This window comes from Narcine bancroftii, chromosome 5, assembly GCF_036971445.1.
Source record: "Narcine bancroftii isolate sNarBan1 chromosome 5, sNarBan1.hap1, whole genome shotgun sequence".
NCBI lineage: Eukaryota > Metazoa > Chordata > Chondrichthyes > Torpediniformes > Narcinidae > Narcine > Narcine bancroftii.
This window is the reverse complement of record NC_091473.1, coordinates 88,823,777-88,845,712: the sequence shown is the minus strand read 5'-3', so window position 1 is coordinate 88,845,712 and position 21,936 is coordinate 88,823,777. Positions and strand designations below refer to the sequence as shown.

The window sequence follows — 21,936 nt, the reverse complement described above, 5'->3', positions numbered from 1 at the left end:
ATATTAGTTAATTTTTTTTTCAAGCTAATTTAAAGCTTGTGTGTGGAAAAACAGCAGCAATGGATATTAATACATTTTTGTTACAACCATCACCCGCAAAGTTGCATCACAAAAGAAAAGAGGAACTGATGGTTATTTCTTAGGCAGCAAAGCTGACTGAAATCAAGCATTGGATGAGGAAAAAACAAATACAGAGGAATATAGTGAAATATTATATAGGTGAGGGAAAAATTGTTGAGAAAGACTTTGATAATTTTCCGGAGCATAGATTTTGGAGTTCCAATTGGAATTGGAAAAATTGAGGGTGGAAGAGGGAAACAAAGGATGTTAGAGGCGAAGAAACAGAGATAATATGAGGCACAAAAGCTGAAAAATGGAGGATACATGAGGCAGAGGAAGTTGAAAAACAAAGAAAATATTACTTGGAAAAGATTGAAAGGGACAGAGGGTTTCAATTAGAGAAGTTAAAAATTGACATGGAGGGAAGTAAGAGAATTGAGGCTGTAACTCCTGGGGAGAGGTTTTTGGCTAGGAGAGAGCTAAATCTAGTTCCTCCTTTTCATGAGGGAGATATAGATACATATTTTCAGCTTTTTGAAAACCTTGCTGAGAGCTCAAGATTGCAAAAAGAAAAATGGTCTTTAATGCTCCAAAATGTTTTGAAAGGAAAAGCACAAATTGCATGCTCTAGTTTGACTACAAAGCAAATGGCAAATTATGGTACTGTTAAACAAGCAGTATTGAAAGTTTATGAGCTGGTTCCAAAAACATATGGACAAAAATTTAGGAGTTTGGTGAAAACATGGAATCAATCTAATATGGATTTTCCTCTGAGAAAATCTGCATGTTTCGACCGTTGGTGCTCCTCAAAAGGAATAAATAATGAATTTGACAGATTGAGGGAATTGATATTAATTGAGGAAATTAAAAGTTGTGTTCAAAATTAGATTAAATTATACCTGGATGAGAGAGGCATGGGGACGTAGCAGTAAATGACTAGATTAGCAGATGAATTTGCCCAAATTCATAAAAATAAATTTCAGAATAGTGAGCCTGTTCAGCTTCATGTTTCTGAATCATTCGCTTCTCTTCCAGGGAAGGTGGGACCTGTTCCAACAGGATGGATTGCATCTGAACTGGAGGGAGACTATGGATTTCATAATCTTAAGTAGTCTCTAATACAAAAGTGAGTCTCCAGCAAAAATACTATATCGGGGAGAAAATATTAATCTTTTGATTGCAATCCCCTTTCCTCTGATATTCCAATGGAGAAATCTGACAGCATCCTCTCCACCCACCACCACCATGAGTGCTCAGATTCATTGAGTTATACATTTATAATTTCTGGGCTGTAATGCCCTAATTGAGTACAAGCACCAAGGTGTCCTCCCCAACCCACCCCCTTCCAACAAATACAAACAAAACTGCATACACACCCAAATACTTACTACACTCATTCCCATATTAAGACTAAGCCACGGAGACAACATTTTACACCCATGTGGTCCACACTTCTTTGCTCCTAAATGTCAAGGACTCAGAGTGAGCTTAAATGGAAATGAAAACATAACCATCCCTTCCATAAATTTTGAATTAGGTTCACAGACTCATTGTAAAGAACTTCCGTTGGCTCTACGTCATTCAGCCCAATAAGCCCAAGTATAAATTTTAACAGAAAAATTTCCATATTATACAAGTTTTGGAATTCTGCCTGAATAACCTTAACAAGTTTGTTAACTGCATATTACGATGAGAGTGCACTTACACTTTAATCAATTGTTTTTCAACGTCTTGACATTTATCTCGCTCCTTCAGTCAAGATGAATTCCTCACTTCATCACAGTAAGTGATCTGTTGTTGGCTTGGGTAGATTAACCCGTAAAGGACCCTCTCCAAGGTATGCAGTTCCCATCTGACCTAATTTAATGCAACCACAGTAAGATCTGGGAAAACTGAGATAGTCATCTCCTTCTGTTTTACCTTGCAGCACTCTCTGGCTTGGCTTAGGACAACCATGCAATCATTGTAATTATCAAATCTGGCCACGATGGCCCATGGCCGCTCCCCTGGCTTTGATCTCAGCTGTAGGGTGCGGTGTATCCAGTCTACCAGTTGCTCTTTATCCAGGCCAAATGCCTCTTATAATAAGCCAGATACTGCGTTTGTACTTGCATAGTCAGTTCCTTTGGGAACCCCCTCTATCCTGATATTATTTCTCCAGGAACTCACTTCCAGCTTTATCATTTCAGCCCTGAGAGTTTTAATCATCTTTTGTCTTGAGTAGATGTAGAGCTCGTCAAAAGAACCAAAGACTTGTTGATCCAAACCAAGGCTTTTATTAGCAAAAGACAGGAGCTCTTCACAGGTGGCCGACCAGTCCGGAATGATCCGACCTGGCTAGGGACACAACCTTTTAAGACCCAGACAGTAGGCGTGGCTAAGCTCTCAGTCAATCGCTGTAAGCACAGTCATTGCACTCTAGATACTGTAACTATATACATTGGTGATAGGTCTGTACTATCACAGTAGATGACATTGGTACACCCAGACATTGAATGTTCCATTTCCCCAATGTTATCTTTAATTTCTCCAAGTCCGGTGTCTATGGAATCTCTTCCAGCTATGAGCTTTGTTTTCACGGTCTGTAGGCCCGACTTAAGGGCAGCCAGATCTGCTCCAACATATGTTCTTATCTACACTTTAATAGTCTCTACAATGTCTTTATGAAGTGCAATCAGCACTTCTAGCTTTAACAACATGATGTCAGTTACTTGGTCTTCCTTTACTGACGATGAGTGGCCCAGTGAGACAGGATCAGGCAAGACAGAGTCTTCAGTCTGCGAGGTAAGCCTATGGGATAGCTGCAGACTAACTCAACTCTTTGCCTTCGTGTTATTCATTTCAACAATTCAAAATCTAACCCTATTACTTCAGCGCATTGCCAAGTATAAATGAATGGTAGAACACAACCTGGATTGGTGTTAAATAGTCTTTTATTAATACATTTCGTACGAGCACTCTAGGCTGTGACTTACTCCATTAACCGCTCTCTAACACCTCCAGTAAATGTTTTTATTAAACTGAAGTAAATGTTTTCCTCAATGAGTAACAGTGTAATGTTTGGTCTTGTTCAAGATGGCAGAGACAGTGCAATTTATTATTAGACTATGTTCTAATAGGCCATATTCCATTTTAAAATTCACTCTTGATCATTTAAAAATGGGCAACAGGCCACAGATAGCCCAGGCCATAGTTTGTCCACCCTTGGTGTATAGCATTAAGATGGCACTATCATGTAAAAACCTTTTATTCACTCTGCTTTCCTCCAATCTGCCATTAGCCTAATTTCTAATTAAATAATTATTTTTATATATTTCAAATCAATGACTTCTGCCTTTTTGTTTTGTTACAGCACCACATATTTATTCTTGCATTAACTGGAGTCCTATGTACAGGTGGACTTCCCTGGAAAGAAACAAACTTTTTCATGTATTTTGGTACAGATGGCAATGAACAATTTAATAAAATTCAATTATGGAACACTGCTTCTTATAAGCCTTAATGTGAGGACACTTATTCCAATTTTAAAGAAAACACAAGGCTAGTGGCTTTTTTTGGAATATTTTTGATTTTTTAAAATATACATAATAAAATTTTCAATGTCACAATACATTAAATTTTTTTCTTACAAACAAAAACAAAACAGTCCCTCCACCCTTCCATACATATGAAGTCCTTTTTCTTTTTTATTACTGTATTTCGGCCCATATGTGCTGCCAGACTTTTAAAAAGTATCATATTTATTGTTTAATTTATGTGATATTTTTCCATTGGTATACACCTGTTCATTTCTGCAGTCCATCACACTATAAGTAGACAGGAGTCGGACTTCCAAGCGATAGCAATAAATTTTTTTTGCTATAGCCAGTGCTATTTTTATAAATGAGATTTGATATTTATTCAATTTGTTGCTTATTTCCATAAAATTAGCTAGTAGATATAGCTCTGAGTCACCCATGAGGGCCACTCCTGTTATCCTGGTTAATTTTTCTGTGATGTCTTGCCAAATGGCCTCACATTCACACATGACCACATAGCCTGTAGAAAAGTTCCTGTCTCAGTCCCACATCTCTGATTATTTCTTCTTTTGATCTATGTAATTTCTGTGGGGTAAAAAAAATTATACTGAACCAATCCATAATCTTGCATTTATAATTGACGTTATGCTGTCCTCATACCAATCTGACCAGCTTCTTTTTTGAAATCACTACACCCAAGTCTGACTCCCATCTTTCCGTTGACCTCTGTAATCCTGGTTTTGTACCTTTGCTCTGTTATAAATTTGGGTGTATTTCCTATTCAGACTGTTTGTTCCACTTCACTAATTTCAGGTGGGGTCAACGTTCGTCCCCATCTTTCTCTTAAGAATGATCTAAGCTGGAGAAAACAAAAGACTGTCATTGTACTGTTGTTTAAAACCCATGTCCTACATCCTTTCAAACTCCTCTTTGGCCATATGAAGTTTATTTGGAGGGAGCCTGTGAACTTGGGCCCTTCATTTGGTATGTGGTGGTACACCCTATGTTTCAGCATCGCTGAGATGAATTGGAGCATAATTATTGCAAGCTATTCTGCCAATAACCTAGCAAATTCATTCTCCAAAAGAGTAACAAAGTCTAAATGCAGGGTTGGGAGCTTGGCCTCACCTAGGGTGAAGGTCTGGAAAGTGTCGGTAAGAATGAGCCTTCGTCCCTCTAGGACAAACAGCAAGATTTGATCTGAGAAAATCAGCTCCCACTGGTGGTTGTTCAACCATGGCCAATGTGAACATCCATGTGAACTTAGTATCACCGAATTGAAGCGACATCCTTTGCGTGCCAAAATGTCTGGATAGTACTGCAGCTCGTGGGTTTCAATGATGGCCCAGGTTTTCTGTCACATGTGTCATGCCCCGAACAGGGAAGCACACTGATCTCAGCTCCTGATTCCACCAAGAAATGCCAGCCAGAATGTCTATCCCAGACATTTAAAAGGCTGTCTCAATGGCCAGCCACCACAATCATTAGCGACGGCTGGTCCTGGTGTTTCCCTGAAATGCACAGGGATATCAGCAGTGCCGAGCTTCTGAGCCCAATCGTTGATGGTAGAAACACCAGTGGATGCTATCTTTATCCCATTGTCTCCTGGCCGACTGGTGGTCTGACAACAAGTTTGATCCACCCTGCTGCTGGTCTAATGTTGGAGTTGCACAGTCCTGCTGCTGTGAACAGGAGCTGGTGACCTTTACTACAGATCTCACGTTTTCTTGCTTAACCCACCATAGAATGTCAGCACGGGCTGCTACTCTCCGTGAATCACTGAAATCCTCATCAGACAGCAGCATGTGGATATCTTCTGGCAACTGCTCCAAGAAAGCCTGCTCGAACATGAGACAGGGCCTATGCCCTGCCATTGTGCCAGCATTTCATTCATGAGCGTGGAAGGGGTCCTGCATCCCAAGCCATCAGGGCACTCGCTCACATCGAGAGAGGTCAAAGGTATGGCTGAGCAGGCTCTTGAGCACCATATACTTGCTCTGCTCCAGAGGCTGTTGCAGAAAATCGGAAACTCGGCATGCCTTCTCTTGATCTAAAGGACTTCTTGCATAGTAGTACTGCATGGAATCAGATCTTATCGACCTCAATTGGCATCAGGCTTTTGCTTGGTCAAACCATACACATGGTTGTGAAGTCCAAAACTTTAGCAGTTTCAAAGCCACGGCATGCATCGAAGAAAAACTTTCCATTTTGGGGTCCAAATATTGTTTGGACCATCAGTGTCACCAATATAGCGAAGTATTCTATACTAAGCTATGCTAAACGTTACTGTACATGTTGTGGAATCACTGTACATATTGTCAGGTTGATGTACCTGCTGGGAAGTCAATGTACTCCTGTGGAGTCTAGTGCAAGACTGACACCTCAAAGCGTGCATGCTGGGGCTTATATACATCACTGCTTCTGTCAGACAGACAGGATGTGATGTCATCAGCTCAAATATAAACCTGTGTTGGATGCAGGTCAATTTCCTGCATTTTCCACAATGTCCACCATTTTGGGAGCCAGTTCGTTTGCTGGTTAATGGGTTGCTAGTGTCTTTTATTAACACTGGTGTATTTTTATTAATTAGAACCGCTACTACTCTTGGCTTTGAACCAAAGGGAGATGATATTATTTGTCCTACCCATCCTCTTTTTAATGTCTCATGTTCCAATTTGATAAGATGTGTTTCCTGCAAAAAGATTATATCCACTTTTAATTTCCTTAGATATGCCAAGACCCTTTTCCTCTTCACTTGTCTGTTTATACTGTTAATATTAAGACTAATAAACTTTAGTGTTTTATCCATACCATTTTTCAAACACCATATGTACCAATAAAATCTTTCCAATTTAAAAAAAATATTGTAACATTTCCCTTTAAGAGACATTTCCCTTTCAAGTGACATTTCCCTTTTCATTTCACTTGTGAGAAGCATTTCCCTTTTCATTTCACTTGTGAGAAGCATTTCCCTTTTCATTTCACTTGTGAGAAGCATTTCCATTTTCATTTCATTTGTGAGAAGCATTTCCCTTTTGAGAAGCATTTCCCTTTTCATTTCACTTGTGAGAAGCATTTCCATTTTCATTTCACTTGTGAGAAGCATTTCCCTTTCAAATGACATTTCCCTTTTCATTTCATTTGTGAGAAGCATTTCCTTTTTAAGAAGCATTTCCATTTTCATTTCACTTTTGAGAAGCATTTCCCTTTTCATTTCACTTATGAGAAACATTTCTCTTTTAAGATGCATTTCCCTTTTTAAAAAACATACACATTTCCCCTTTAGGAAACACACACATACCTAGCTCTGATGGTGATGTTAACAATAGAACCTGGAAGCTAGCAAAAAAAGCCCATGGAATCTTCTGAAGAAGAACTCCACCCTTTAGCGTAATTTTTTAAAAATGCTCCTCTCCCGGTGCCTTTTTCCTCTTTAAATCGGAGTTCCCACCCTGCTACTTTCTTCACCATATATTTTACTGTGCACATTGGCAATGGGATGCTTGTTTCTTTTTCTTGGTTCTTTCTTTGTTTAAGAGGACTTGTACAAAAGGGAGGAGGTGTAAAGGTTAAAACCTTGTGTTTTTGATTCTTGGTTAATTTTGTGCCCATCTTTTTAAGAATGACTATTGTTTGCAGTGTTACCATAGTGACTATGATGCAATATGTCATAATATCCAGGCAGAATAAGAGCTTACATCTCATTTTTTTGATGAACCATGAAGGAGACGCAAGTTTGAGATAATTTTCTTTGAATTCATCTTATTTCTTTTTGTATATTGTAACAAATTATGTTATATTTTATATTGTATATAGATATGTTTTAAAGGAGATAAATTGTGAGATTTTTAGTGTAGGTCACACAAAGATACAAACACTTCAAAACAGATCTTGTTTAAAATACCAGAGCTCTGCTCAAGCCGGACAGTCCAGGCTCTGAGTGCCCTTGCAAAAACTTTGAAGAATGCCTTTAAGGACTTCACAAATAGGTGTTAATTGGACATGATCTGGAGTAATGGATTATTGTTTTGGAAAGCAACAGATGAACAAACCCAGAAGATTAGGCTCAGAGCCACAACCTGAGTGCAGTTGGCTGTTCTAAGAGGGTAATGTGGTTTTCTCTGAAAGAGACAGAGAGAGACAGAGAGAGACAGAGAGAGACAGAGAGAGACAGAGAGAGACAGAGAGAGACAGAGAGAGAGAGAAAATTTAGTTCAACAGCAGCAGCGGGGACTGGAACATGACAAGCTTGTGGAAAAACCCCATTTTGAAGACAGGTTGTGAGTACTTAGTTCAGTCTGGTCAAAGCCCTCGTGGTCCATACAAGAGGAGATGGCTGGCTGTATAATGTTTCACTCGAAATAAGGGAAACAGAAGAGGAACTCTGTGGGGTCCTGAAAGAAAGAGGTCATCATCTGTAAAACCTTGATGGGGCAAGTTTCTTCAGCAAGACACTGAAGTGGATGATTAGAAAGAATCAGTTGTGGGTGTCCACTGAGCAACAAATTTCTCTCTGAAAACCAACAAGAACCTTCCTGAGAGATAACCATTTATCTTTCAAGCACCAAAGCCTGGTGAAATTCATAAATGTTAAAATCTGTGCACAGTATAAGAATTGCTTGCAACTAGTGAACCAGTGAAAATAACTTTTCTGATCTTATGTACACATTACATGTGCATTTAGAATTAGAAGGGGGTTAAGTTAATAGTAACAAGATAAACATGAAAACAGGATCAAACTTTAACAAAAATTAAAAGTAATTTTTTAAGTAACCATTTATCATTTGAACACTAGTAGCACCATCTGCAGCTCCTTGCTTGAGTAGACTTGTTTCTCGTGGCTGCGGTACCCATTGATCTGCTAGGTGCTAGCACTTTGGGCATTTCACTCTGAGTGATAAATCTTGCAGAAACCTGAGCTAATGCTTTTACTTTGGCCATATTCATTGCATGTTGTTTCTAAAGCTCTAGTCTTTTCTCGCTTCAGTAATCTATTTTGTTCTTCTTGTTGAATCTTCATTTCGGCTTCTTGCCTTAGTTCCTGACTCTTCATTTCAGCTTCCATATCTTCTAGACTAGAGCACGTCTTTTCTCAAACTATTCACATTGTGCATAGATACTAGCCAAGTCTGCTTGCACCCTAGCATGCATAGCTTATATACTTGAAGCTGTACTTGCTCTAGACACTTTTGAAGATTTTGAAGATCTTCCTGCACTCACAACCTTAGAAATTTTATCATCAGGATTCACATCTGAATTTTCAGATACTACTGAGTCTCTAGCTTCTGCATTTTCGCTTGGCATAGCGCCTGCGGGGCTTTGCAACATACATTTATCTGTTCCGGTTCCATTAATCTTTAAGTCAGCTAATGAGGCCTGCAGTGTCTTACTTTTGTCCTCTTCTTGCTTGGTAGTTGAAGATGCTTCTTCTATAGTGGCTGGCTCTATAATGGCTGTCATGCATTGTTGGTCCGCCTTGCTGTCTCAACTCACAACCAAACAGTTATTTGAGAGGAGCTGTTTGCTTGAGGTCTTTAGCCTGACAAAGCTTCTTCTTATCTATCTTGGGTTCTTCACACTGAACCCTGTCTTCTCCTGGTTCCTGGGAACTGTAAACAAATTTGTATCTTGCTTTGTCCCTTTAAGAGGATTGCTCTTGGTTGAATCTCTTACTGTGGTTCTGCACACAAGCTAGCTATATCTCTAAATGGTTATAACTTATCAGAACACATTCTTCTGGGCTTCCTGCCAGATTCTGCAAACTTGAGTTGTATATTATCTTCCCAAGGTCACAGGTGTCTTGCAGTCCTTGGCTTAATTTAAACTGTGCACTTCACAGACATGACTTACAGAGGCTTCTGGAATATTCTATTTTTACTGTGAGAATATCTCTTGTTGAGTTCTTTCAGAAATTTTTATGAGCTTTTCTTCCAAACAATGTTCACAATTATAATTTTCTTTGAATCAAAATTTAGATGACACTTTCCAGGTTCTAATTTCAAAATATGTAATATTCAAGGAAACGCAATAAACCAAACTTTACGGATGCAGCTTTATGTAACTTTAATTCGATGATAAAATGGATAAACATTTTGCATAAGATTTTCATGATGATGAATAAATAAAAGCATTCACTTGTATTTAAAGATATAATAATATTCAACTTTGAAGTGATATACAAGACAAAATAAGACAAATTCAAAGAAAATTATCTTGAGCTTGCATCTCCTTCATGGTTCATCGAAGAATGAGATGCAACCTCTTAGTCTGCCAGATATTATGACATATTACATCATAGTCCCTCTGGTCACACTACAAACAATAGTCATACTTAAAGAGATAAGCACAAAATTAACTGAGAATCAAAAACACAAGATTTTAATCTTTTCAGGGGGTTCTCTTGGGTGTTTTGTATTTGGTATGTTTGTTGATTGTTAAATATATTATAATCATAAATAAAATATTATTAAAAAAGGGAGCGAGCATTCAGAAAGGAAATTATTGACTTATAAGCCAGACAGTTGAGAGTCTACTGTCAAGGATGAGGTTATGGAATATCTGGAGGTGCATGAAAAGATAAACCCAAGTTAGCGTGGTTTCCTTAAAGGCAAATCATGCCTGACAAACCTTTTGGAATTTTTTGAAGAGATCACAAGTAGCATAGACAGGTGAGATGCAATGGATGTGGTAGCTTTGGACTTTCAAATGTCCTTTGACAAGGTGCCTTTGATAAGGCTGCTAAAAAAGATAAGAGCCCATAGAATTACAGGACAGGAAGGATACTAGCATGGGTAGAGCACTGCCTGATTAGTAGGAAACAGAGAGTAAGAATAAAGGGATCCTATTCTGGTTGGCTACTAGCTTTCAGTGGTGTTTCTCAGGGGTCAGTGTGGACCTCTTCCTTTTACATTGTGTACAAATGAATTGGATTATGGAATAGATGGCTTTGTGTCTAAATTTGCAGATGATACCAAAATAGGTGGCAGGGCAGGTGGTACTAAGGATACCAAAATGTTGGAGAAACTTGGATAGATTAGGAGAATGGGCAAATAGGTGGCAGATAAAATACAATGTTGGAAAGTGTACGGTTATGCCTTTTGATAGAAGAATTTGAAGGGCAGACTATTTTTTTTAGATGGGGAGAAAATTCAAAGTTCTGACTTGGGACTCCTTGTGCAGGATTCTCTAAAACTTAACCTCCAGGTTTCTAGAGGAATATCATACAAGAGCAGGGATGTAATGTTGAGACAATAAAGTGAGACCTCACTCAGAGTACTGTATACAGTTTTTGGTGCTTTATTTGAGAAAAGACACCCTCTCATTGGAGAGGTTTCAGAGAAGATTTACTAGAATGCCACCAGGAATGAAAGAGTTAACATACGAGGAGTAATTGTTGGCTCTTGAACTTAACTTATTGGAGTACAGAAGGATGAGGGGGGACCTCATAGAGGAACTTCAAATGCTGAAAGGCATGGACAGAATAGATGTGGGAAAGATGTTTCTCATGGAAGAGGATTCTAGTATAAGAGCACATAAACTTAGGATAAAAGAGGGTCAATTTAAAACAGAGGTGTGGAAAAATTTCTTTAGCCAAGTTTTTTGGATTTCAGAATTTTTCCCTTGCTAATCACCTTTGTCTACCTTCGTTGCAGGATACAGCTTATAATGATTGGCACAAATTAGGCATTAAAGGTTTCAAAGATCCTTTTATATTCAAAATAATTTTGCTTCTTTTGAACAATTGGTGGTAAAATTGAACTTACCAAATATGCATTTAAATATATTTACAAATGAGACATTTTGTTCAATCTCAGATCCCTGACTTTCCACAAATATGATTAACTTTTTGATTTACAACTTTCTCATAAAGGTTCAATATCATTTATTTATAACAATTTGCTGGATTTAAAAATGGCCTCATTAGTTAAGATTCAGAGAGACTGGGAACAGAATTTAAATCTTTCATTTTCTTATGAGGTTTGGGATTCCAATTTTAATTTGATTATTGGAATCTAAAGTGGTTCATGTCTAAAGTTAAATTATCTCTTTTTTTATTCTGATATAAATCCTCTGTGAGAAATGTAAAATTACTGAGACTCACATATTTTGACTTCCTCTAGTCTAGAAAAATTTTGGAAAGATATTTTAAAACATTATCAGTGATTCTTAAGATTAAATTGGAACCTTGCCTTTTAATGGCTCTTTTGAATCACTTCAAAATAATGTTTTATTAACTTCAATGCAAAACTGAATTTTATCTTTTACATCATTGATAGCTAGATGTGCAATTGTGATTAAATGGAAAGATAATACTCCAGCTCCCCATACACAATGGGTAAATGATATCATGCCTTGTTTGTTCAGAAAAATTAGATATATCATTAAAAATTCAAATAATTTCTTAAAGACACAGGAGCCTTATCAATATCACAATATAAAGTTTTAGGGTTGTTAAAAGCTTTGATGCTGTGCTGTCTGTCTATTTCCAAGTTACCATCATTTGATACCCTCATGTTAGTTTTTTTTCCAACATTAAACAGTGGTTTTGAATTAACCAGGGTTTTTTTTCTTTTTTCTTGTAATTTGTGTTTCATTATATAATTGTATTGTTTAATTTTTGTATTATTGCAAACTTCAATAAAAATACCTTAAAAAGAAAGTAATTAGGGACGGGTAATAAATGCACCATTGCCAGCACCACCCAGATCTGCAGAGGGATGCTGCCTCAACACTTCCAATGGGGGTGGTCAGTAGGCAATTATAATGTCACAGCATTCCTCTCAACTTTGAAAGTAATAGAAATGTGTGTCACACTATAATGTATCCTGCATGCTATGTGCACTGCTACACACTAATGCACCATGAATACAAATTGATTGTTGCATTGTTTTCTGTAATTAACTACCTTAGTACAGTAAAAAAAACCTAATATCCAGTATTCAAACGATTTGAGACCTCAGGCAACGGGTTAAAAAAAAAGGAAATTAAGCAAGAATAAAATAATAGGTAAAAAATAAATATGCAAGTTTAAAAGTGTAAAACTTTGGTGAAGATGGCAATGGAGTGCCTTAGTCGAGCTTTGCTCACAGCAGCTATATGAATAAAATTGTGTGAAACAGCAATGGTGTCATACAAGATGAACAGCTGGTTGACGCCGCTCGCCATTGGGGTGATTCACTTAAAGAGTCTCTGTTTATCTGTAAACTTGGGGGGGGGATGTTATCTATAATGTTATTGTTCATTCTTCAGACGACTCTATGGAGGGGGAGGAACCTGCAGATTCAGCAACAGTTAAATTTTTTCAAAGAATGTGACTGAAAATAAAATAAAGTTCTTTCAGGTTTATATGTTGTGATGGATGTGTGGTAATATTAATATTTAAAGATAAAATATTTTATATTGTCTTAGTAAAGTTATTTTGTGGGTTGGATTCAGGGATACACAGGCTCACACACAATTACACTCAGAGAAGCCATTTTCAGAATCGAAGTATCTGGAAAAAACAAAGCAATAAAAATTAAAATTGAAAGCTTCATTCAATTGCTGGAACAACAGTGTGCTGAGAGATGGGAGCTGTTCAAATAAGCAAGTTCTTAATTTAATGACCTGCACAGACAGGCCAGAGTCTGTTGGCTCATGATTCACACTTTTGAAGAAGGCATTATGAATTTTATAGACAGAAATGAGGTCATGTGATGAGACATTTTGTAGAAACTTATTACTGAATCAGAGGCATTTTGAAACGAACAAGCAGTTGACCATCTGTGGGGGAAAACAGGATTGAAGATATAGTAACCAGAAAAGTTACTGTTACATGCTAAAGGAGAGCACAGAATAAGTGGGTTTTGAATGAGGAAGACCATTTCTGACTGTCTCTTTAAAATAAAAAGGAGTCTTATTGAGTCCATGGAGATAATCACTTTTAAGAAAGATAATGTAATCTTGCATTTGAAGCATAACTATTTTTAGATGCTTATTTTGTTCAGTCCTTGCCTGGGTTTGTGAAATAATCGTGGAAGAAAATAGTCATTTCAGAGTCTCTTTGAAAAGAGGACAGATTCATGGTGTGGAACACAGATTCTGAAACCTCCATGCAACAGAGGGAAAATCATTTATATAAAGAAACAATTGTTTGAAAACAACTCTACAATAAATTTGTGAGTTTTTAAAAAGTCTGATGCTTCACATTTATTCTACAATTGCTTTGAACAGCAGTGGACTGTTTCAACACAAAAGCTTTCTGAAACTGAAGTTTAAAATTATCTTTTCAGAATCAAGCTTAAACTGTAATGTCTTGGGCTTTAACATATATGCATATAAGGGGGTTAAGTTAGAGTTAAGTTTAGAGTTAAGGTGTTGTGCTATTAATAATTAGTAATAAAAATTATTGTTTTAAAAATAATGTTTGTTATGGTGTATTTCCATTGCTGCTGGTCTAGAACTTAAAATTCATGCAAGTCAAGTTTGGTCAGTGTAAGTATTTTTGTCTCTTAAACTTTATTCTTAATGCATTGTAAGAGCAAGTCTCATGCAACTGGAGAATACACTTATCTGGCATCTACCAATTACCATAGATGTCAGATACCAAGGAGTTTTACTGTATTTAATTTACCCTATTTGTAGCTAAACTAGGTTTTATCAATATTTCCAGAATTATTTTTGATCCTTGCACTCAATACCAATAGTTAATTAAATGTAGACTGCCACATTTTTATTTAATGTCGTGTGGCAACATGCCATCAGGCAGGTGAACCGGCCCCACGTCACGCACGCGGCGGGGCAGCCAGCCAAAATGGTGTCATTGGGGGTTTCTTCCCGACCTCGGCACCAGGGTTAAAAGCCCGCACTCTGCAGCCCATGGCGGCGTCAGTGCCCACGGCTCAATTCTCAGCCAGGTCCGGGCTGGGAGCATAAGACCAGCCAGGCAGACCTCAATAAATCAGTTTTGCTCACTGAACTCAACCTGGAGTTATTCAGTAAGCAGAGTAGCCGTTGCCACAGGAGTTTATTTTTTTCATAATGCTGACAATTTTCCAAGGAATAATTTTAACTTCATATTGCGATACAAAATAATGAGAGAGAGAAATGCAGATTTGTACCCAAGATGATGTTCTTTCCTATGCATCCAATTGATTGATGAGTTTTCAAGTTCAGAAAGTATAATAGAATACTTATCTTCATGCATCTCACAACCAAAATTGGTTTTAACACAAGAAATAACTACTTACTTGTCATAGGATTTTTAGTAAGTAAGCTTTTGTCCTCAGTGGAGTTGTCCCTGCAACACAAAGAAAACATTTGTGGTGTTATTGTCCTTTCCTTTCAGCAAGTGCTTTGTGCTTTACTTAAAACTACATGGGCCAATTAGTCTACTGTGATAAAAATATTTTTTTTAAAAACAGCCAAAAAAAAAATCTATGTTACATACATTCATACTGCAAATATCACTTTTCTGCCAGAACTGTATTCTAAATAAGTTACAAGTCCTAGTTGCGCTTGTAAGACTTATTTGGTTAAGCAGCATGTACGGAGACAAGGAGATGATTGATGTTTCATGTTGATACTTCAGGACTGAAAATGGAGAGAGAAGATAGCCAATGCAGTCAGTCCCCAGGTTCCATTCCAGAGAACTACCCGTAAGCCAATTTCCTCACAAGTCAGAAACATCCCATTTCTATTGACACCCACATCATATCACTTTTAATTCATTGCATAATTACTCAACAAGAAAATATTAGTTCAACTAACCGTACATTCACCAAAGCTTCAAAGGATGATAGGGTATCTCAATGAAACCTTGCAAACGTTAACAAGATGAGAAAGATTAAATGCAGGAGGATGTTCCTGATGTTTGGGAGTTTAGAAGCAGGAGTCACAACCTTTGGATATGGAGTGTGCCTGTTCAGCAGCAAAATTTTGAAATTTTTCTTCACCTTGAAGTTGGTGTAGAGAATACCACGTTCCCAACTTCAAAATGAAGAAACTTTATGATTTTTCTGCAAAACAAAAGCAGAGAGTACATTGATATTAATAATCAGGTGTGATGAAGTAAATTAGGGTCCAGGCCCAAAGGGTCAAATTGTCTTCTCCTACTTTCTATGTATCGATGTTTTGATCAATTATCTTTTATGAAGTAGAATATTTTCTGTATTTAAAGAATTGTTTTGAATTTCTTTTTGCCTGAGTTTACTCCAACTTGTCTTGAAGTTATACCACATTGAGTATGCCCTTGCCCCCATTGTCTGGTGACTTGTACATGGCAACTCTTCAGACCCTTTCCATCTTGGGTCCCCATAGGAATGGGAAGACTGCTCTGGCGACCGCTAAGACAGAGGTGCGGGGGTGGGTCACATCTGCACCATGTACAGGAGTTTCAAGAGTAAATTGTTATGTCATCACATAATGGGCTGGGCATTTTAATTAATCTAAAGATTTCAGAATGTCCTAATTACATAACTTCTAGCCTCATCTAATTTACATCTGTGAATCCCCACTAATATCGCAACAGACTACAGGATCTTAATTTTAATTAAAGTGTTCATCTTTTTCAGGATATCTTACCACAGGAAACCCAACAATTTTCTGTGAAGCAAATGTAATCAAATTTTAATAAGGTTATTATTTAACTTTGCTCCGCTCATAACACAATTTAGAATTTCTACCGCCACCATATTTTTATACTTGCTTGTCAAATTATAAGATTTAAAACATGAGGAATGTCACATTATATTCACTAGGATACTCAGTGTGGGGTGATTATATTTATAACTTTCCTCTTTCATTAACAACAAATCCAATAATCCCCAAAGCTTCTCAACTGTCAAAAGATAATTACCATAATATCAAAAAGAGACTGTGATCATTTAAAACCTTCATAATATAGACCTATTTAATTATTGAATGCCGATTACAAGATTCTTGCTAAAATACTAAATTTTTACCAAAATTAATAAATATGGACCAGGCAGGTTTTGTCAAAAAGAGACAATCAGTGGAAAATGTGGCATGCCCAAAGCGGCAACCTGACACCAGGAGCCTGTGCCCTACACAGCTGACCAAAGTGGGCTACGCTCTTTGAAGTCGGCACCCGACTCAGCAGCACACGACTGCAGCGTCCCACTCCGATGGGCTGGTCAGCGGCAGCCCTCGGGTGGAGCTAAGGAAGCAGCCACACCCGGGGATGAGAGGGGCTCAATTATTCGCTGTTCCCCAGATAGCACTAAACAACCAATCACAGGAAGTGGATCACATTGCCACAAGTTAGGTGGCATGCGATATCAGAGTTGGGCTCCTGAGCCCTTTATAAGCAGAGCTACCAGCATGATAAACCAGTGTTGAATTCAATTCCGTAGTGTGTCTCTTCTTTGAGCATAACCTCTCCAGCAGCAGCAGCCGCTAAAGTGGTGATCTCTGACTGGTCCAACTGGCACTGTGGACCTGAATAATAAGCTGCCCAGCTTCTGGATATCATGGCCACGGGTGTGGTTCCAGCAAGCCGAGGCACAGTTCGCCATATGGAATATCACCGCCAACGACTGTGGTCGGCGCCCTCAAGCAGGACATGGCAGCATGCATTATCGACTTCCTCCAGAAACCTCCAGAACAAAGGAAGTCTCAGGCCATCAAGGAGCTACTAACACAAGCTTTCGGGATTTCACGGTGTGAGCACGCTGCCCATCTACTACATATGGACAGTTTGGGGAACAGGGCACCATCTGCCCTCATGAGCGACATGCTCCCCTTGAAATGATGGCCATACTTCGTGTTCTATTAGAGCAAATTTTCCTGGAGAGGTTACCTGAGGACATCAGGCTACCCATAGCCGAAGAGTACTTCGCAGACACCAGAAAGGTAGCCACCAGAGCTAACCCGCTCTGGGCAGCAAAAAGGGAGCCCTGTGTTTCGTTAGGCCACATGGCCTATTTTCGTCAATATCAGTCTACAAGGAGGCTGCTCGACAGACTGACAGGAGCCTGCAAACCCCGGCGAGCTGTGTTGCGAGGGGTGCTGAGGCCTGCAAATGCAAATCACCTTGTGGGTTCCCGGGAAGCACCAACGCTGGGTGTCCTTAGTGGCTGGCCGACACAACACCCTTCTCCACATCCGGGATTCAGTGTCAGGCCGATGCTTCCTAGTTGACACCAGGGTCGATGTCAGCATCCTCCCCCCCTCCCCCTCTGATGCACCCCACTGGAAGGCGGGGCGCAGGTTACGGGCTGCCAATAACTCTTCAATATGGACTTATGACTCCCATGCTATCCCTCTCCATTTGGGCAACCAACACTTCACTTGGCAATTTGTTTTAGCAAACATCCACTAGCCTCTCCTCGGGGGAACTTCCTGAGGGCCAATTCCTTCCTAGTCGATATAAAGGGCCGCCGGCTAGTACATGCAAAGACCTTTCAGATCTTTGCACAGGAAGGCACCAAACTGACCACTCCCCACCTATATTCAGTGGCATCCAAGCAATGCATTCACCAAGATTCTAGCCAAGTTCCACTCTATTGTGATGCCACACTTTAACCACAATGAGCCAGAATATGGGGCAAGGCATCACATACTCACTAAAGGCCCTCCACTTCATGCCAGAGCACACCATCTCCCACCAGATAACCTCAACCTTGCCAAGAAGTTTTGAAAACTGAGGATCCTGGCATTGTCCGCCGCTCTAACAACCCCTGGGCTTTTCCCCTCCACATGGTCCAAAGGAATCGGAGGGGTTGGAGACCATGCGAGACGACCGCTGGATAAATGAAGCCACAACACCTGATAGATGTCCCATCACCCATATTCAGGACTTTTCTGCAAACCTGCAGGGGGCACGGATATTTTCCAAAATTGACAATCCGTGGCTATCATCAGATCCCTGTCCACCCTGAGGATATCGCAAAGACTGCCATTATTACACTATTTGGGCTGTTTGAATTCCTCAGAATGCCCTTCAGCCTAAAACAAAACGGTGCACAGACCTTTCAAAGGCTCAGGGATGCTGTGGGCAGAGATTTGAAGTTTATGTTCATCTACCTCGTGACATTCTGACTGCAAGCTGTGACGGTGCCGAACACGCTGCTCACATCAAACAGTTGTGCCACAGGTTGAGTGAGCTTGGCCTGACAATTAATCCAGCAAAACGCCAGTTTGGCAAAGACTCAAGTGACTTTTTAGGTCACAGGATCAACTGCCATGGGGCTAAACCATTAACCGACTAACCACTAACCTCTACCACTAAGGTAGAGGCCATTCAGGCATTCCCCCAAGCCTACAACAGTAAGGGGACTATAAGAGTTCACTGGCATGGTGAATTTTTACCACAGATTCCTGCCAGGGGTGGCTCATATCCTGAAATCTTTATTCTCCCTGATGATTTTGTGGAACCAAGAGGCATCTGATGCATTCCAAGCAAGAAAAGATGTCCTGGCTAATGCCACCCTCCTGATATACCCTTAAGCTGATGCCCCAACACTCTCACAGGGGATGCTTTTGACACAGCAGTAGGGGGAGTCTTAGCTTAGAACAGAGGGTAAGTGGACACTGGCAACGCCTTGCATTTTTCAGTCGACATTTGCAGGCACCTGAACTGAAATATAGTGTTTTTGATTGAGAACTCCTGGCATTGTACTTGACAATCAGACATTTTAGATACTTCCTTGAGGGCAGGAAGTTTTGAACTTTTGCAGACCATATGCCCCTCACCTTTCCCTTCACTAAGATTTCCGACCAGTGGTCAGCCAGGCAACAAAGGCACATTTCATACATTTCAGAATTTTCTACTGACTTTCACCATATTGCAGGAAAATCCAACGTGGTGGCTGATGCCTTGTCACGTCCCACATTACAGGCGGTATACACCTCAACATCTAGCATTGACTACAAGGCTTTGGCTGGAGCACAGGCAGCGGACAAGGACATTGCGATTACTGGCCTCCAGTTGGAGGCTGTATAGCTTGGTCCTGGGGAACAGACCATCCTGGGCGACATGTCCACGGGTAAGCCTCGTTCCATCATTCCCACTACCTGGAGGAGGTGCATTTTCGAGACCATACACAACCTGGCACACCCCACTATCAAAATGGTTGAGAGTCGATTTGTCTGGCATGTCTTCCACAAAGATGTCAGCCAGTGGGCCAGGGATTGTACATGGTCCCAGACATCAAAAATCCATACCCACAGTCATTTCAACTGCCACAATGCTATTTCAGCCACATTAATCTGATGAGGACCCTACCAATATCCAGAGTCACACGCTACTTACTGACCCTAGTACATAGGTCGACTAGATGACCAGAAGCAATCCCATTTCCAGAGACCTCTACGGAAATGTGCACCAGGGCCCTCCTGCACAACTGGGTGGCTAGGTTCAGGGTTCCAGAGCATATAACCTCTGACAGGGGCACCAAATTTACCTCCGGCCTCCGATCTAATGTCTCTAATGCCATGGGTACTCAGCTCCACCATACCACGGCTTACCACCCTCAGACCAATGATTTGGTGGAGCGATTCCATCAATACCTTAGAGCAGCTCTCATGGCCAGGCTCAATGGCCCTAATTGGGTGGATGAGCTCCTGTGGTTACTCCTGGGGATCTGGGCTGGTCCTAAAGAGAACCTAGAGGTTTCTGCAACATAAATGGTGCAAGATGCACCATTAATGATTCTGGGGGAATTCCTGGCAGCCAAAGACACTGTGGATGATATCCCTGTGGCCGCTTTGCCCGCATGTCAAAGCAGCACTGCTCACGGATGACATTCCAACCTAAAGAACTTGAGACTTGTAAACATGTATTTGTCAGACTCGGGGCACACCTCCTCCACAACAGAAACTTTACGAAGGCCTGCACAAAGTTATACGACACAACGGATCAACATGTTGTGATGTAATATTTGTAGATGTATTTGAGAGAAAAATTGGTAAAATTAGAGTAGGTTACATGCATATACAGATTTTAAAACAGATCCTATTTGAAACACTGAAGAAATCACATTCAGAGAGAGAGAGAGAGAGAGAGAGAGAGATCACAGCTGAAACAAGCCGAAGTTGGTTGGAACTGAAACAGAATCTCCAGAGTGGCAGATCGCTGGAAGAGCTATCTGTCTGATGTTTCTCTTTGAATAAGCGGATCAGAAAGGAACTCTGTGTTAGCCTGAAAAAAATGGCTTATCATCTGGAGAACCCTGATGGGGCAAGTTTAATCAGCAAGATGAATGGTGGTACCTCAGTTGTGGAAATCCTGAAACAACAAATCTCTCTCTGAAAACCCTACGAGAACAATCCTGAGTGGACTTTATACATGTTAAATTCTGTGCATAGTATAAGAATTGCCTGCAACCAGTGAACATGGAAGAATGAGAAGTGTGATTGAACTGTGAACCAAAGAACTTTTCATGAGTTTACGCACACATTACATATACGTGCGCTTAGAATTAGAAGGGGGTTAAGTTAGGTTAGTTAAGTTAATAGAGATAAGTTAATAGAGATAAGTTAATAGAGATAAGTTAATAGAGATAAGTTAATAGAGATAAGTTAATAGAGATAAGTTAATAGAGATAAGTTAATAGAGATAAGTTAATAGAGATAAGTTAATAGAGATAAGTTAATAGAGATAAGTTAATAGAGATAAGTTAATAGAGATAAGTTAATAGAGATAAGTTAATAGAGATAAGTTAATAGAGATAAGTTAATAGAGATAAGTTAATAGAGATAAGTTAATAGAGATAAGTTAATAGAGATAAGTTAATAGAGATTCTGTTTTCATGTTTAAAGATAATTAAAAACAACTTTTGTTTAAATAACTGCTTGTCTTGGTGAATGTCTATTGCTGCTGGATTTTGGGGTCCTTTGGGCTCATAACAATGTCTTTTGGATATTGGGGGGAGAAATGAGACTTTCACCCTGAACTGGCTCAAGCTGGCATTCTTTAACTCTGACCATTTGATTCATGACCCACGCCCACACCGAAGGGGCAGACCTCCCTAGCACAAGGTCTCGCCTAGTGCCGATTCTGGGGTGGGGAATGGGGGTCGTGCAGCGGGTTGCCGAATGCACCATGCCTCAAGTGGTGACCTGACACTTTGAGCCCGTGGCCTACGCAGCTGGCTGAGGTGGGTTATGCTCTTCGAAGTTGGCACCCAACTCAGCAGCATGTAGCAGCAGTACATAGAAACATAGAAGATAGGAGCAGGAGTAGGTCATTCGACCCTTCGAGCCTGCTCCGCCATTCAACGAGATCATGGCTGATCTTAAAGTTCAGTACCCTGTCCCCGCCTTCTCTCCGTAACCTTTAATACCCTTATACTGAAGAAATAGATCTAATTCCCTCTTAAATATATTTAATGAACCTGCCTCTACTGCCCTCTGTGGC

At 39.7% G+C, this 21,936-nt stretch overlaps 1 protein-coding gene across 5 annotated transcripts in view; it reads right to left on the bottom strand.

The window, feature by feature from the left end:
* pde4dip (phosphodiesterase 4D interacting protein) overlaps positions 1-21,936 on the bottom strand; it is a 564,002-nt gene that overhangs the window by 507,693 nt on the left and 34,373 nt on the right. For 4 of the 5 annotated variants that reach the window (XM_069938250.1, XM_069938253.1, XM_069938249.1 and 1 more), the window contains exon 2: positions 14,807-14,856. In XM_069938250.1, coding sequence (XP_069794351.1) covers positions 14,807-14,856 — 50 coding nt within the window. Of the gene's footprint in view, positions 1-14,806; positions 14,857-17,609; positions 18,005-21,936 lie in introns of those variants that run through there. The other variant, XM_069938252.1, reaches the window with a different exon arrangement.